The sequence below is a fragment of the Onychostruthus taczanowskii genome, unplaced genomic scaffold (genome assembly GCF_017590055.1).
Source record: "Onychostruthus taczanowskii isolate IOZ18803 unplaced genomic scaffold, ASM1759005v1 scaffold10, whole genome shotgun sequence".
NCBI lineage: Eukaryota > Metazoa > Chordata > Aves > Passeriformes > Passeridae > Onychostruthus > Onychostruthus taczanowskii.
This window is the reverse complement of record NW_024496526.1, coordinates 3,944,032-3,957,831: the sequence shown is the minus strand read 5'-3', so window position 1 is coordinate 3,957,831 and position 13,800 is coordinate 3,944,032. Positions and strand designations below refer to the sequence as shown.

Below are 13,800 nucleotides of genomic sequence, written 5' to 3'. Positions count from 1 at the left end.
CACAGACAGAAGAAGGTGCTGGTGTGCGCCTGCCGCGGACCCGCGGGCGGGCAGTCCTCTCTCCGGGCTTGGACTTTGTAGGGAAGAGGCCGTGAAGACTGAGGTGACAGCGTTTACTGTGTCCCCAGTAGAGTCATTTTGGGCTCAAATGCCTTTGTGGTGGTGGTGTCCGTTCCCCCTCTCCTGGCCTCCTTAAAATGGCCCTAACTAAGCTCAGTATTAACTGCTCTGCTGATTCAGAGGACAGGCAGCATTATTTTCTTTTCTATCCCACAGTGAAGTGACAGAGCATCCTTGTCCGTTGCAGGTGATTTTAACCGGCGCTGATGTGCCCAGCAGCATGTGTGTGCACGTTCAGTGTCTTTCCAGGCATCTCCTCTGTCCTCTTCAATAGAAGAGATGTTTGAAAGTATGTCTCAATTTTGTCTTGTTATTTTTGCCTTAGGAGAGTTGGCTAATGTGAGAAGAGAGTGAGGTTTGGGGTTTTTTTTTAAAGACATGTAAATAAAGTGGGAGAATCATTGAGTCTCTTTTGGGATTCTCATTTGTGAAACAAATTTATTTACTCTTCCAAAAGCACATTTTAAGGTTTCATACTTTAAATCAGGGACAATTTTAGTGTAATGTGTATATCCTGTAGTTCAGTGTGTTTCGATGAAAGCTGTATACACTCCTTTTAAGTGTATGGGAGGGGAGGCATGGAGAAGTTAACTGGGTGTCCAGATTCATTCACCTGAAATGAAAGGTTGACAAGACAAGGGTGCATTTCTGCATGGTGGCTTAGGCCAATAACGAACTGTTAAACAAAATTGCCATTTTCAGGTGGGTCAGTGTTTGCAGAACCCATCAGTGTTGAAAGCATTTTACTTTCTGGGGGCAAAATGTGAAGCACTGTGAGTGACACTGCAAAAAATTTTTTCCCCTCCTTTTAATTATCTTTCACAATCTGAGACTTCACAGATTCCCATTAACTGTCTCTGGCTGCCCTACATATCTTAGGCAGGCCGTATCAGAGCAATCATTAATTAATCCCAGGGAGAAGCACTCATTTGTGCTAGTGAATTAGATCTTCATATTCCAGCCTGCCTGCCATCCCAACTGAGCTGCATGGCTCCAAGGAAAATCCAGTGGGCCTTTCTACTCATGTGACCTCCTTGACTTCAGTGTTCTTCCTAGACAGCACTATCAAAGAATTTTTCTTCCCTATCAGGATATATTGCTTGGTTCCTGCAATTTCCCAGTAGCCACAGAAATGCAATAAATACGGGGCTTATTACACGAGTTAGGGTTCTGTGAGTGATGGGTAGGAGGAGAAAGGCATCAAGACTGTAGAGGAAGGAGGAGGGGAAAGGAGACATCCATTCCTTGGCATTCAGTGGAGGGTAGCCCCTTCTGGTACAAAATGTATTCACAAAAAATAAAGCTGGGATAACCAATGCTCACAGACGTTTTCAGCAAAGCAGTGGCTTCTGTTCACTGTTGTGTGTGTTGCTTTTGAACCAAGGACTCAAACTGTACCTTTGTGTGAATTGATTTGACCCCAGTCATTGAAATTCAAAATTACTTAATCTGAAAGGAAGAAAATCTTATTAACTAAAATCAATTTTAGTCTTCTCATTTGCTTATACTTTCTAAATATCAAAGGAATGTTACTTTTCTTTTATTGAAAGTATTAAAACATGTCGGTCTGTCACTCCACACAGACAATGGTAAATTCAGTAAGCATAAGGCTTTTGCATATTGATGTTACTCTACAAACTTAATGTTAAGATTCTGAATTTTTATGTGTTAGAAAATAGTGTCTGATTAGACAGCTTAATTTTTTTTTTTCAGTATATGTCAGCTTGAATTTGGAAGAAAATAAATCTGCATTTAAAGCTTTGGAGTCTTAAGTTTTGTTTTCTGAAGTTAACCATCTGACTTTTTTTGACTTGGTATAACTATCACTTAAAACATCAACCATTCAAAAGTCAAAATGACAAAAAAATAATTCAGTCATTTTTTCCAGTTGTCAGCTCATTTGGAGTTGTAGGATTAGCATATGTCATTCTTGAACATCCACTTTTTTATTTACATATTGAAGAGAAAAAACTAGATTTCCTGTTTTTTTAGATTTCCTAGCTCCCAGATTGTGTCTTGGCTTTGAATGAAGTAGTTCAATTTATTGAGATGAATAGGAAACTCTGCATTTTCAGAAAAGGCTGCTTTTGTCCAAAGCTGCGCTTTGCCAGCCTATGGCTCAGATGGCACCTGCCAGTCCAGTATGCTTCCATGCTTTAAAAATCCTGGCACTGATATGTACTGCCTTGAGAATTCCTTCTGGCATGCTATCCTTCAGGGTGTCTGTGCCCTCCTATAGCTCAAAATCCATGTTGGCATGGGGAAAGGTCTCGAGAGTAGTTAAGTACCAACCTGATGAGAGAGAAGAGGTGGCTCCAAACAGGAGAGAAACCTCTGCAGGATTCAAACCCTGTGAGAGGTATGCCTGGGGTCAGCAGTCTCACGGGGAGGTGAGGGCAGAGGAGATGTAATGAAAAGCACCTTAGTGCAAGAAACAAAATTTTAAGGTTAGAGACAGCTTTTCATAGAGGATTTCTGCTAGTTAGCCTTCAGAAAAATGCAGGGTTGCGCTCCAGTAGCCTCTGCTTTCCCAGACCCCACTCTTATTGGTGCTCCAGGCTCATATTTTTCTTCTCCTGGGACAGCAAAAACCACACAAAGTGTAACAAAAATAATTTCTTCTCTCCCATTACAAGAAATGCTTGGATTGAGCCACAACCAAATGAAAGCTGGCATGAGTTGTGTCCTTACCTCTCTAGACCTTTCCATGGGATTGTACAATAGGCCTCTTTGGAAATCTCTGCTACTTTCTCCTCCTGTCTGTACATTCTCTCCTGAGGCTGCTTTTCCTTTCATCATCTCTCAACAGCAAGTGAGAGCCTTTCTGTTTTGTGGCTTCTGGTTTCCATATCAGAACAGCCTCTGGTCAGGCCCAGCTGATGTTCAGGCTTTCTGGTCAATTCATCTTTTTAGGGACTTCCTCTCTGGAAAGGCACTTTACTCTCAGCTATGTCTTGGGGGATTTCAGTCTAATTAGAAGATAATCAGGATTTTACAATCTTTTATCATTATCCCTAGTAGTTTCATTCCAGTGATTTAAAAAAAAAAAAAAAAAAAAAAAAAAAAAAAAGGAGATACCAAGACAGACATCCCACTCACAGCAGAGTTTGCAGTCGTGCAAGATATAGAATATCAGCATCAAACAGTTGAAACAGGTTCATAGAAAGATTTTCTAAACAATTACATACCCTGCTAATACCATACTAATGATACTGAAGCATTCACTTGTCTGCAGTTCAAAGTGCTACATTTTTAATATCGTGGCATCACAGGTCTCTATCTGCTCTTGTATCCAATCACAACTCCCCTGAGCCAAGTAATTCCTGCTGCTGGAGATACTGTCTAAATATCCTAGATTGTATTTACTGTGCAATGCATTAAACAGTCCTGAATCACTCCCAAGGGAATATTCTAGTTCACTCTCTGTGTAGTTGTGCTTTCCAGCAACTCCTGGGCTGCAGCCAGGTGTTACTCAGAGAAAGCTCTGATTTGAAGCCTCCAAATATCTTGCCTAAAGAAGAAGGACAGGATGTGTGTAGCTTGTTGTTGGTATTTTCAGATAATGCTTTCCAGACTGGATTTACAATTGACTATTTTCCATTAGGCTGTATGGCTGCAACTGCTTCCTCTCTAATTGCAGGTGTTTCAATGTGTGGTTTCTCCTCATTTTGTCAGAGTAAAGCACTGACTGGGATGCTTGATCCAGCCAGCACAGAGCAGGGCAGGAAAGGGGACTGAGACTGAGATGGTCAGTAATCTTCTGAGTAGGAAAGAAGGAAAAAAAGCCTGAGGTGTTAACCAGGGTCCTTGCTTCTAGTTATTGTAAAGGTCAGAAGAGTCCAGCATGCATTGAAACCTTCTCTTGAGAGCACTGTGTGATGGAGGACTTGGAGCCCTTCTCTGGCATCCCCTGCAGTCAGGTCTGTAGCAGAAGTCCTGTGTTAGCATAGGTGCTTCACACCCACCACCGGTGTTTCATGGCTTTGGAGCCACTCCCAGTGTTTCTTACTTCCACATGAGTGTGTATATGCTGTGTGGGTGTTTTCTGTGCACTCTGGTTTGTGTATGCAGCAACAGTTCCTAATGCATCTTCCAAACCCACTGAAGGACAAGTTGGGTCTTATACCAATAAAAATAGATGCTACACTTGATCCCAGCCTAAAGGCACTGCTGTGGAGGCAGGGTGTTTGACTAAAGTTGGTGGGATTGACTTTGTTCAGATGTTCCTATGGTACAGTGTAATCCAGCAGTGACCTGGGGGATGGGGTAGGGATTGCAATGAGCACCCGCTGTTTCGACATGCAAGGTGGCTTGTTTTGGCAAATCCAGAAGTGAGGGGTAGAGCAGGACAACAGAGAAAGCATGCCTCTACAGTTGAAATATAATTTTTCTTACAAAATTTAGAGACTTTGGTTGACTTTACTCAAGACTCATATCTAAATGCTTGGTTTGCTTTGAAGATTTCAAACCTTCCATTTCCAAATAAGGCTCCTTTTAAAACCTTGGTTCTCTTTAAAGTCTAATGTGCCCATGCCATTCCTTGACATTTTTAACATAGTATAATAAACATAAAGAAACAGATATCATCCATGTGGAGGCAGTGGGAAGCTTTGTGTCTTTTATCTCAATTTCTCTTTCTTCTAGCAGTCTGTTCAAATAAGTGAGAAGATGAGGGCAAGACAGCATGTCAGGCTTTTGCTCCAAAAAAGGTAAACTAGTATAGTTGGGGGATTTTTTAAAAGTTGGTATGCAAGAAAATTGATTAGGCATTCTATTTAATAAAATAAAAATGCTTAGCTATTCTTGTATGCTGTCTTCCAGTCTTCAGTAATAAGTGATCTGCACAGCAGCTATTGTTCTGTGACATTTGGAAAAGTAATGGAACAGCAAAGGAAAATAAAAATAACTGATTCATAAAACAGATACTCTGCAAAATGTCCTTGACTTTTAAAAATATCCTTGGAAAATGTCATTCAGAAACAATAATGATACTATGGAATGTATCTCTCCACTACTTTTTTTTTTTTGGGTGTTTTGTCTGTATCTGTAGAATGCTGTCAGTGAGTGTTTGGTGTATCGTGGAAGAATGGAAGGGAGAGCAAAGGTCCTGAGGGACTCAGCATGGCCCTGGGAGCCAGGAAGCCCTTAATCCACACCCAAGCAAGTCCAGTCTTGCTGTAGCTCCAGTGATGGTCAGCAGCTGAGCTGGCCACAGCAGGTTTGGCTCATGCTGTGGTGCAGGGCTGGCCCTAATGGCACCTGCCAACAGGCAAGAGCTGTGTGCCTGTGATAAACTGGAGGGACTGGGCAAACTTGAGTCTGTCAGTGCTTGCCCACAGAAATCATGTTTGCCCACACCTCTCTTTGCTTTTAGCTTGAGCTTTCAGCACCCTCTGCTCCTGAGGGGAAAGCATGGAGCGTGGGGGGCTCCACTAGCAAACACCTGTAAAGTTTTTGGTGACTTGGGTCATCTTACTGTGTTATCCCCTCTGCTCAGGTGCTCAGTGCTATCCTCTGCTTGTGGCAGTCCAGCTTAAAGTCTTCTCCTGCTTGGAAGCATCCCAGAGCATGGTCATTTTACTTGTTTCTCTTTCCAAGAAATGAAACTGCTTGGAAGCCTGTGGATTAAGCAGGGAGGGAAAGATGGGTGTGAACTTTGAACTTGGGTGTTTGCTTTCTTTTACCATGCTGGGGTGGCAGAGGTAGATGTTTTCCTTTGTGTTTGTTGCAGACACTTAATGCAGTCTGAAATCAGCCACTGCCAGGAGGGGAAGTTTTTCCCTCCTTCCTTAGACATTCCTTCCTGTAGAAGGAGCTGCTTGGTGAAGAATCTGTATGGCTAAAAATAACATTTTATTCCTTTCAGTGAGATAAATCCCCCTGTCAAGCTCACTACAAGCTGCACAGACCTGGTACTGATAGGGAGGAGCTGTTCTTGCCTCAGTGTCTAATATGTCATTCATCACAGCCTTGAGTATTTGCTAGTTTCAATTGTGCAATCTAGTTTGATCTATTTCACCATGAAATAAAGAGGAAACAGACATCCTCTGTTTTAGCAGGTGAGGATGCATATGTGAAAGATAACGTGGAGTCATTTAGGTATTTAAAACAGATCCAAAGCTGTGGAGAGAGCCCTACCATTTGGCCCTTTTCCTACATCATGTGTGAATTAAATTTGCTTTCTTATATACATCTTGTCACATGTTTTTCTAGGGCCTGGGGGCTGCATGTTCTGCATTAGACCAATGCATTTTGTCATAACAATTGGCTGATGGCAGACAGATCTGTCCTGTACAGCTGGATGCACCTAATACCACCTATTTTTCATGTGTAGAGTTTGCCCCTGCAGTTATAGCAGATAACCCCTTTAAAAATACTAGGAATTGGAAAAGATCCTTTGGGTAACATGCATGCTCAAAACCACACACATGCACGGGCACAAAATCAGAGGCAGGGGTTGAGTGGAGATGGGATTGACACATGCACGGGCACAAAATCAGAGGCAGGGGTTGAGTGGAGATGGGATTGGGGATGCAGAGGTTATGGAGTAAAAGCAGCAAGCAAAGGAAGATCTGTGGCTGGGAAGCTTTCTCAAGGTGTGTCTCTGGGGTACATTTCCCTTCATCTCTTCCCCATCCTGCATAAATCACAGTGCTTCTAAAGCACAGGTTGTTTTTTTGTTTCTGCAGACAACCCCTGCATGATGTGAGTGAAGACGCCGTGCCAGTTCTTCTCATGTGTTGTACATTTTATGTGACTATAAAAATAAAAATTTATGCTCCTTGCTGCTTACCGTCTATATTTTTTCCTCTCATGTCTACTCTGAGCAGTCATAAAAAGATAACTTGTGCTGTAGATGGGATTTAAGATCAAGGATTTTATTAGCTTGCAGGAAGGCTCTTCCTCCCAGTCTGCATTCAAACCAGATAATTTCTCTTCTGTTAGCAGCAGGATCAAACCCTGAAAACCAATGGAAGAAGCTTCCTTTGACCTAAATGGTGCAAGGCCAAGCTTTTAGGCTCCTGTTTTGTGTGTCAAAGACTATTACTGTCACAGGAAACATAAGCAGCCGTAGCTTTCCTGCATAGTAACAGAAGACTGTGCTTCTAAAAATTACTCTACAAAGTGTTTTTACAGAGCAGCCTCCCCAGGGTTCTCCATCTGTTTTCATATGGAGATTAATAACAAATTGTTTGGCTAATAAACTGCTCCTTGCTATCTCTGAAATATGACCGTTTCTTTTCCTTCCCTCCCATGGATAGTTACTAGATTCCTGTCTGCCCCTGTTCACCCACGTGGGGGGCATCACTAGTAGGAGATACACAGCAATTGTTAAAGTTTCAGCTCCATAGCAAGGCTTTTAAAGGGTGAAGGTTTTGGTGTGTGGCTGAAGGAACTGGTGCTGTGGACAGCTGTGTAGTGCTGAGGGCCAGCCTTATTCTTAGAAGTGGTAAAGAAAAGGAAGAGAGGAAAATGAAGCTCTTTGTACACTACTGTGATTTCTGCAAGAGCCCATTTCTTTTTTGCAGCTACAGAGAAAATATTTCCAGGAAAAATGGGACTGAGGTTTGAACCTGTTTAACTCAGCAGCACTGCTATGGGATTTAGGGCTGATGGTGATATTTTGAAGTGCTGTGTTCAGAAGTTCTGGACCAGCTGGCAGGGGATATTCTAGCTGCTTCATTGGGAAACCAATGAGAGAAAAACATGTACTGTGAGAACAGGCATAAGATCAGGAGGGTTCTTTATGATCTTCAATCTGACTGCTCCTTAATGCAAACCAGAGGACTTTCCCTCTTCAGGTCAAGTACAGGTGACCAAAAATTCTGCCAAGACAGCCAGTCCAGATTTGGAAGTTTCCCATGACAGTTTATCACCCAGTGATATGCCAAGGGACACCTACCCACTTTGTTAAAACACCTACCTAACATCTGCCCTGTATTTGCATCTTTCAGCTTTTTATCTTGCGGCATCCTCCTCTGCTGGGTCATAAGGATCTCCTACATGCTTTGGGTTTTCATGTAGACAGACTGACATCAGATTTTACCTTCTTGTGCCTTAAACAGAATAATCTGGGCTCCTTCACTTTCTTTTCCCAAGGGCTTTGCCTCAGCCACAGCAACACTACTTCTTAGGGGCTTGTCCCCCATTGCCCATTCCCTCTCCTTTTATCAGCAGGAGGAGAAATTGAGCTGCCACTCTCAGATTACCCTGCTGTGGAGGTGTTTCTAGTCCTGGTGGTAACTCACAGAGGCGGTGGCTGCTGTAGTGGCGTAGGAACATCAGACACAGCAAAATAACTTGGGGATCTGTCGCCCTGATTTTGTAAGACTTTGTTAAGCCTTCTGATGTTTACATTCTTTTAACAAACTTTCTCACACACAGTTCTGTAAATAACTTATGTTTTGCATTCTTTCATGGAGGTAGAGAGAATTGATGGACCCTTGGTCTGTCCAGTGGCATTGGAGAGGTGGCCCTGTCACCCTCCAATCCACTGTCACCTTTGGAAAACTATAAATGTTGGAGTCAGAAAATAAAGTTCTTCTTCTTTTTTGTTCCTCTCGAGAGCAGCAGTGTCTGTGTCATCATTTCGTGCCTTATCACAACAGGGATCATGGGCATCTTCTGGTCATTAATCAGCGTTCTGCCTGCGTGGTGAGCTCAAGAACAGGACACAGATTGCCAGTGCCTGTTTATGGGAGATTCACTTGCTCCCTTCACAGACAAGGCAGACATAGTCCTTTGGGCTTTGGCATCGCACTGAGAACTGACATTAGCTTATCATCCACTGTCAGTTTAAGCAAGGCCACAGCTGGATCAACTTTAAGGGAAAAAAAAAAAGCCCAACTACAAATATTTGCCTGTAGATTTGTGTTATTTTTAAAAGTTACTTGTAAGTCATCCCCTTCTCAAGTCAGTAGGGACTGAACATGGAACTACAGCCAGGAACTTTGGGAATCTAATCAACTTCTGTGTCTCCAGACTTTTAGTAGATTATTCCAAAAGTGATGCTTTTGGTTTTTGTTTCCAGGCCTGTTTTCCTCACTTTTGGAAGCAGAATCTCAGTGTTGTCTCAGGGGCTCATTAGGCTCAATCAGGTAATTTCAAGGTCGTATAGATGCAAAACATGAAGTTTTACAGCTGATTTTCAGAGAAAAATGTTAGAGTCTATTGTACTTCCTGAATTAATTTACTACAAAGGATGAGTTTACTCCATGGTATAAATTAATTCCATTTACCCCTAAAGGCATTAAAACAAAAAGAAAAAAAAAGCCCAATAAATGAAAGCTTAGATGAACTTCTGTTTTCCAGTATGTCTGCTAATTTAGACATATTTTATGGCAGGTGTGATGGCAATCTAAACAGATTCTTAACAGCCATGCTGCAGAACTAAAAATACTGTCTGCCCAGTAATTTAGTAATCTGGCTTCTGTGGTATACTGAATCTTGAGGGGTTTTTAAGTCCATTTTATGTGTCTTCTGAGCATCAGGGAAGATTTATTTTCTCTAATGCACAAAAAATCTGAATTGTTGAATTCTTCAAGGCTCCATAGAGCCAAATGGGCAGAGTCTTAGGTGTTAGTGATACAATTAGAAGTTTTGTGTGGGTGTGGTGTGTTTAAGTGTGAGTGTACCAGGCATAAATAGTTGATCTAAAGTTCTGCACAAAATTTCAAAACAGACCAGCAAAATCTTAGATCTGTGGGAAGACCAGGACCATACTGCCAAATTTAAAAATGCTTTTTTCTGTCAGCCATTCAAGTAAAACCATTTCCCCAGCATTATGTAGCCTATAAACTATGATACTTGTGTTTCTTAGTTTCCTGTTAAAGGAAAGACTCAGTTACTAGGTAGAAGCTTAATTATTGGTCATTTGCATTCTTTTAAATATAAATGTTCATGTAAATGTTCAACAGAGCTCTTCAGAGTTGTTAAAATGCTATTCATTGTATTCAGATTTGTACCTAAATGCTTAATGAATATTTGGCACAGTCAGTTTCCTTAAATGTTATGAAATCTGAGAACCATTAATCCTTTTTCTATATTCATGAAGCAGGATTTGTCTGCCTCAATGCATGTTTAATTATGTGTTTTTTACTTAGGCAGCTTTCCCATTGATGACAGTTTCACCTGATATCGCTGTTAACTTTGCTTGAATGAGAAGCAAAAATTTATTTTTGCTAAAACGATTTGTGAGCACTTGTGTTGTTTTCTCTGCGCAATCAGAAAAATTTGCTGTGGTTCCCAATTCCCTCTCCAGCAAAGTCATCTTAAAAATAATTTTGCTTTAAATCCACCGTATATTCTGTATTTTTAAAGTATGGCAACACTACATATTGCTAAACTGTTAAAGTTTGAAACATCACTCTTTTTGACATAATTTGATTAGTTTTTGTAATATCCTTGCAGAGGGGAGTAAATCATTAGAAGTTCAAAATGAGAAAGGCTGGCACCAATATAGCTGTTGTAATGCTGGACAAGCACAATGTTCCTGTTGCAGTTGTTTCTAGGCCAGTCCCTTAAATTGGTCAACTTCTTTTTCGTCTATGGTTTCAGTCCTTTATTCTGATGGCTTGGGCCAAAACTATTGTCTTCTGTTTGTTTCCAGCATTACAGAGGAATGTTAAATTCATCCAGTAAGCTGGCTGGTTAATCCCTTCTTATAAATGTTAATACTCTTTCCAGTAGCTTTGGTTTGTTATAGTGAAAACTGGACCCTAAGAATCAAGGTAGATTAGATACCACAAAATATGTAGCCATGTAAGAGAACTGATATTCAGGACAGTAATAGAGATCTTTGGATGACATTTAAACCAGCTGGAAGTAACTCTTTTGAGGAAAATTCTGCCAATTTTTTCTACTTGGTAAGACAAAGACACTTTTTCAGCCTTCTCTCTTGTTTTAGGCTGGGAATGGAGTGCATAGTTTGGCTACCAGCAGTGGGACATCTTACCAGAACAAAGCATCCATGGGACCATTGTTAATCAATGACTTCTAAGTGCAGGATTGGTGCAGTTGGATTGGAAACACGTGCTACAAGATGCCAGGTGAGGTGACTGAGAGCAGCAGCGGGATGGAGGAGACTGTGCAGAAAGACAGCAAGTCTGGAGGCCAGAGCCCTCGCTGTGGCACAATGAGAAGGGCTGTGGCAACCACTGTCACCTTTGATGGGGAAGCCACTATGGACCGCAGGAAAAAGAAGAAGAAAGAGTCCCGGCCGGAGTCAATAATAGTGTATCGGTCCGAGAATGACAATAAGGTGGAAGAAGAACAGGTGGATGAAGAAGGAGGGGAGAAGAGCTCTGAGGAAGGCTCCAAGTTCCTGGGTCAGTCTATGACAGATGGTATGTAGTCCTGAGAACACTCACTTCACATAAGCTTTTTTGATGCCATCATGCTCTAAGGTCAAATGGAAGTGACTGTGGGAGCAACCCTCTCCAAGACTGCAGGCAAGGAGGGCTTGAGTTCATACATGAAAATGCTCTGAAACAGAAAGCATTTCAGGCTGATTTGGGATGTTGCCAGCAGTTCTTTGCAAAGTTTGGTTATTGCTACAGTTTTACTTTTAAGTGTATGTGTTGGTTGGGGTTGATGTGCTGCTTGCAGTGCTATGCATGCGTTAAGCCAATGATGTCATTCTAAGCCATGATCAAGCCACTGTCCATGCCTGAACAATTGCCTGTTAAGTGAAAGGATGGAAGCAGATGGAGTTAGTGGCTCTACCTTTGGTAGGGAATTTAATTCATTATCTAGGATTTGCTGTTGCCTTCTGTTTGCATGCACTTAGCACAGCTTCCTCTTGAAGGGTGATTACTTGGCAAGGTCATCATGAGGATCTTCAAGTCACTTTCACTTCCACTATCTGTCCCGGGTACCCTTGCAGGGAAGAAGTGTGAAAGGCAGGTCCTGTGGCTAAATACTCTTGTGAGTAAGCAGTGCAGGCTGAGAGGGGCTTAAATGCTCCTGGTCTACCAGATACACCAGATGCCCCCATGATCCCAGACACTATCATTACTTGCCTGCTGCCTTCCTACTTTTGTGGAGCACTTCAAGCTGCTCAGCCTCTTTTTAAGACTTTCTGAAGACCTTCTTCCAAGCTAGTCAGAATTAAGACCAGGAGGAAATATACTGTAGCCCCAAAGAGGAGTTTATGGCCAGTACCACTGCATGGTGGTACTGGCCATAAACTGGTCCTGTACCAACCTCACTTGAAATCTAAAGCAGTCCCTTTGTAACTTTAACACATATACCAGCACTGTCCAGTTTGGTGCCTCTACTGATCTCTTAAAATGCAAATATAATTTTATGACAGTTTGTTAAGTTTTTCTAAACTTCAAAAATTAATTTGGATTGAGATACAATGCAAATGTAAAGTGAAATATTAGCTATTCAGGTATAATTCCATGTGTGGATGTGCTCATTCCAAAACAAGAGTCTCAGTGATACTTATCTAATCAATCCCAAGTGTCCATGCTGCTCAGCAATAAATACATGAAGTAAACAGAGAAAACAGGCATACCATTTTCAATTGAGTTACTCTGTCTTATTCTTTCTCACTCTTCTATATTCTTGCAGCACTTTCCCTTCACCTATTGTCCCTAATGGAACTGGAGTTTTCTTCCTTGTGATTTCTATCATCTGGAATTCCTGTATTTTTCCTCTTTAGCTCTTCTTCCATTTTCTTCTGTGGTAATTTTCTTCATACTGCATTGCTTCTTGTTTTCCATCTTTTTAAATTTGATTTTACGTGTAACTCCTTATGGACTATCTAATTGTCTTTGGGGTCTTTGAAGATTTGTACAAAATACTTTGTACAGAAAATAAATTTAATGTAGATGAGTATATCTGTGTTGTAGGTGTCTGGAACATGCCTTTAGACAGCCGCTATGTCACCTTGACTGGAACAATCACCAGGGGAAAGAAGAAGGGTCAGATGGTGGACATCCACGTCACCCTAACGGATAAAGAACTGCAGGAACTGGCTAAGTCAAAGGAGCCTCCTAAAGAAGATGTACCTGAGAAAAAGAAGAAATGTGATGTTGGGTTAGACAGAGGACCTCACATCGTCCTCTGGACCATCATCTGCCTCCCCTTCATTTTTGTAGTGTCCTTCGTGGTTTCATTCTACTATGGAACCATTACATGGTACAACATCTTCTTGGTGTACAATGAAGAGAGGACCTTCTGGCACAAAATCACCTTTTGTCCCTTTTTGATTATCTCCTACCCAATTATAATTATGGTTGTTTCTTTCTCCCTAGGCCTGTATTCAGCTGTAGCCCAGGTAGCATGGTCCTTTGGGTACTGGTGGCACGCTGTCAGGGATATGGAGAAAGGATTCTGTGGCTGGCTCTGCAGCAAGCTGGGCTTGGAAGATTGTTCTCCATACAGCATTGTCGAGCTGCTTGATTCTGACAATATCTCAGGTAGTCTCTCTGGCAAGAGCTCTGCACAGGGGGTTGAGACCTCAGCAGTCTGAGCCTTTGTCCTGGATGACTATTTTGATCACACACCAGTGTTCTCATCTAGAAAATAACACACTGATTCTTTTTAAAAATATACATATATATTTAAACACAAACTTAATGAATAAAATCTTGGGCTGAGAGTCCTCTTTAAATGTCACAGAATGCAAGAATGCTAGCTTCACATGCTCTGGGTGGGGAGGTGCATGGCTTT

At 41.6% G+C, this 13,800-nt stretch overlaps 1 protein-coding gene and 1 long non-coding RNA gene across 2 annotated transcripts; both read left to right on the top strand.

Moving 5' to 3' along the window:
• Positions 1-307: 307 nt before the first annotated feature.
• Positions 308-6,886, top strand: LOC121338584. Its single transcript, XR_005953052.1, has 3 exons — positions 308-409; positions 4,765-4,829; positions 6,810-6,886. It is a non-coding gene; the product is annotated as an uncharacterized LOC121338584 (long non-coding RNA).
• A 4,160-nt stretch (positions 6,887-11,046) lies between these two features.
• On the top strand, positions 11,047-13,600 carry TMEM169 (transmembrane protein 169). Its single transcript, XM_041408202.1, has 2 exons — positions 11,047-11,465; positions 12,978-13,600. The coding sequence occupies exons 1-2, from the start codon at positions 11,162-11,164 to the stop codon at positions 13,598-13,600; spliced, it is 927 nt and encodes a 308-aa protein (XP_041264136.1). The 5' UTR covers positions 11,047-11,161.
• Positions 13,601-13,800: the final 200 nt, after the last annotated feature.

Excerpts from the sequence above, each read along its gene's own strand:
- TMEM169 (XM_041408202.1), top strand. The coding sequence starts at position 11,162 with ATGCCAGGTGAGGTGACTGAGAGCAGCAGCGGGATGGAGGAGACTGTG. Across the intron at positions 11,466-12,977 it reads GGGTCAGTCTATGACAGATG|GTGTCTGGAACATGCCTTTA; the intron begins GTATGTAGTCCT and ends TCTGTGTTGTAG.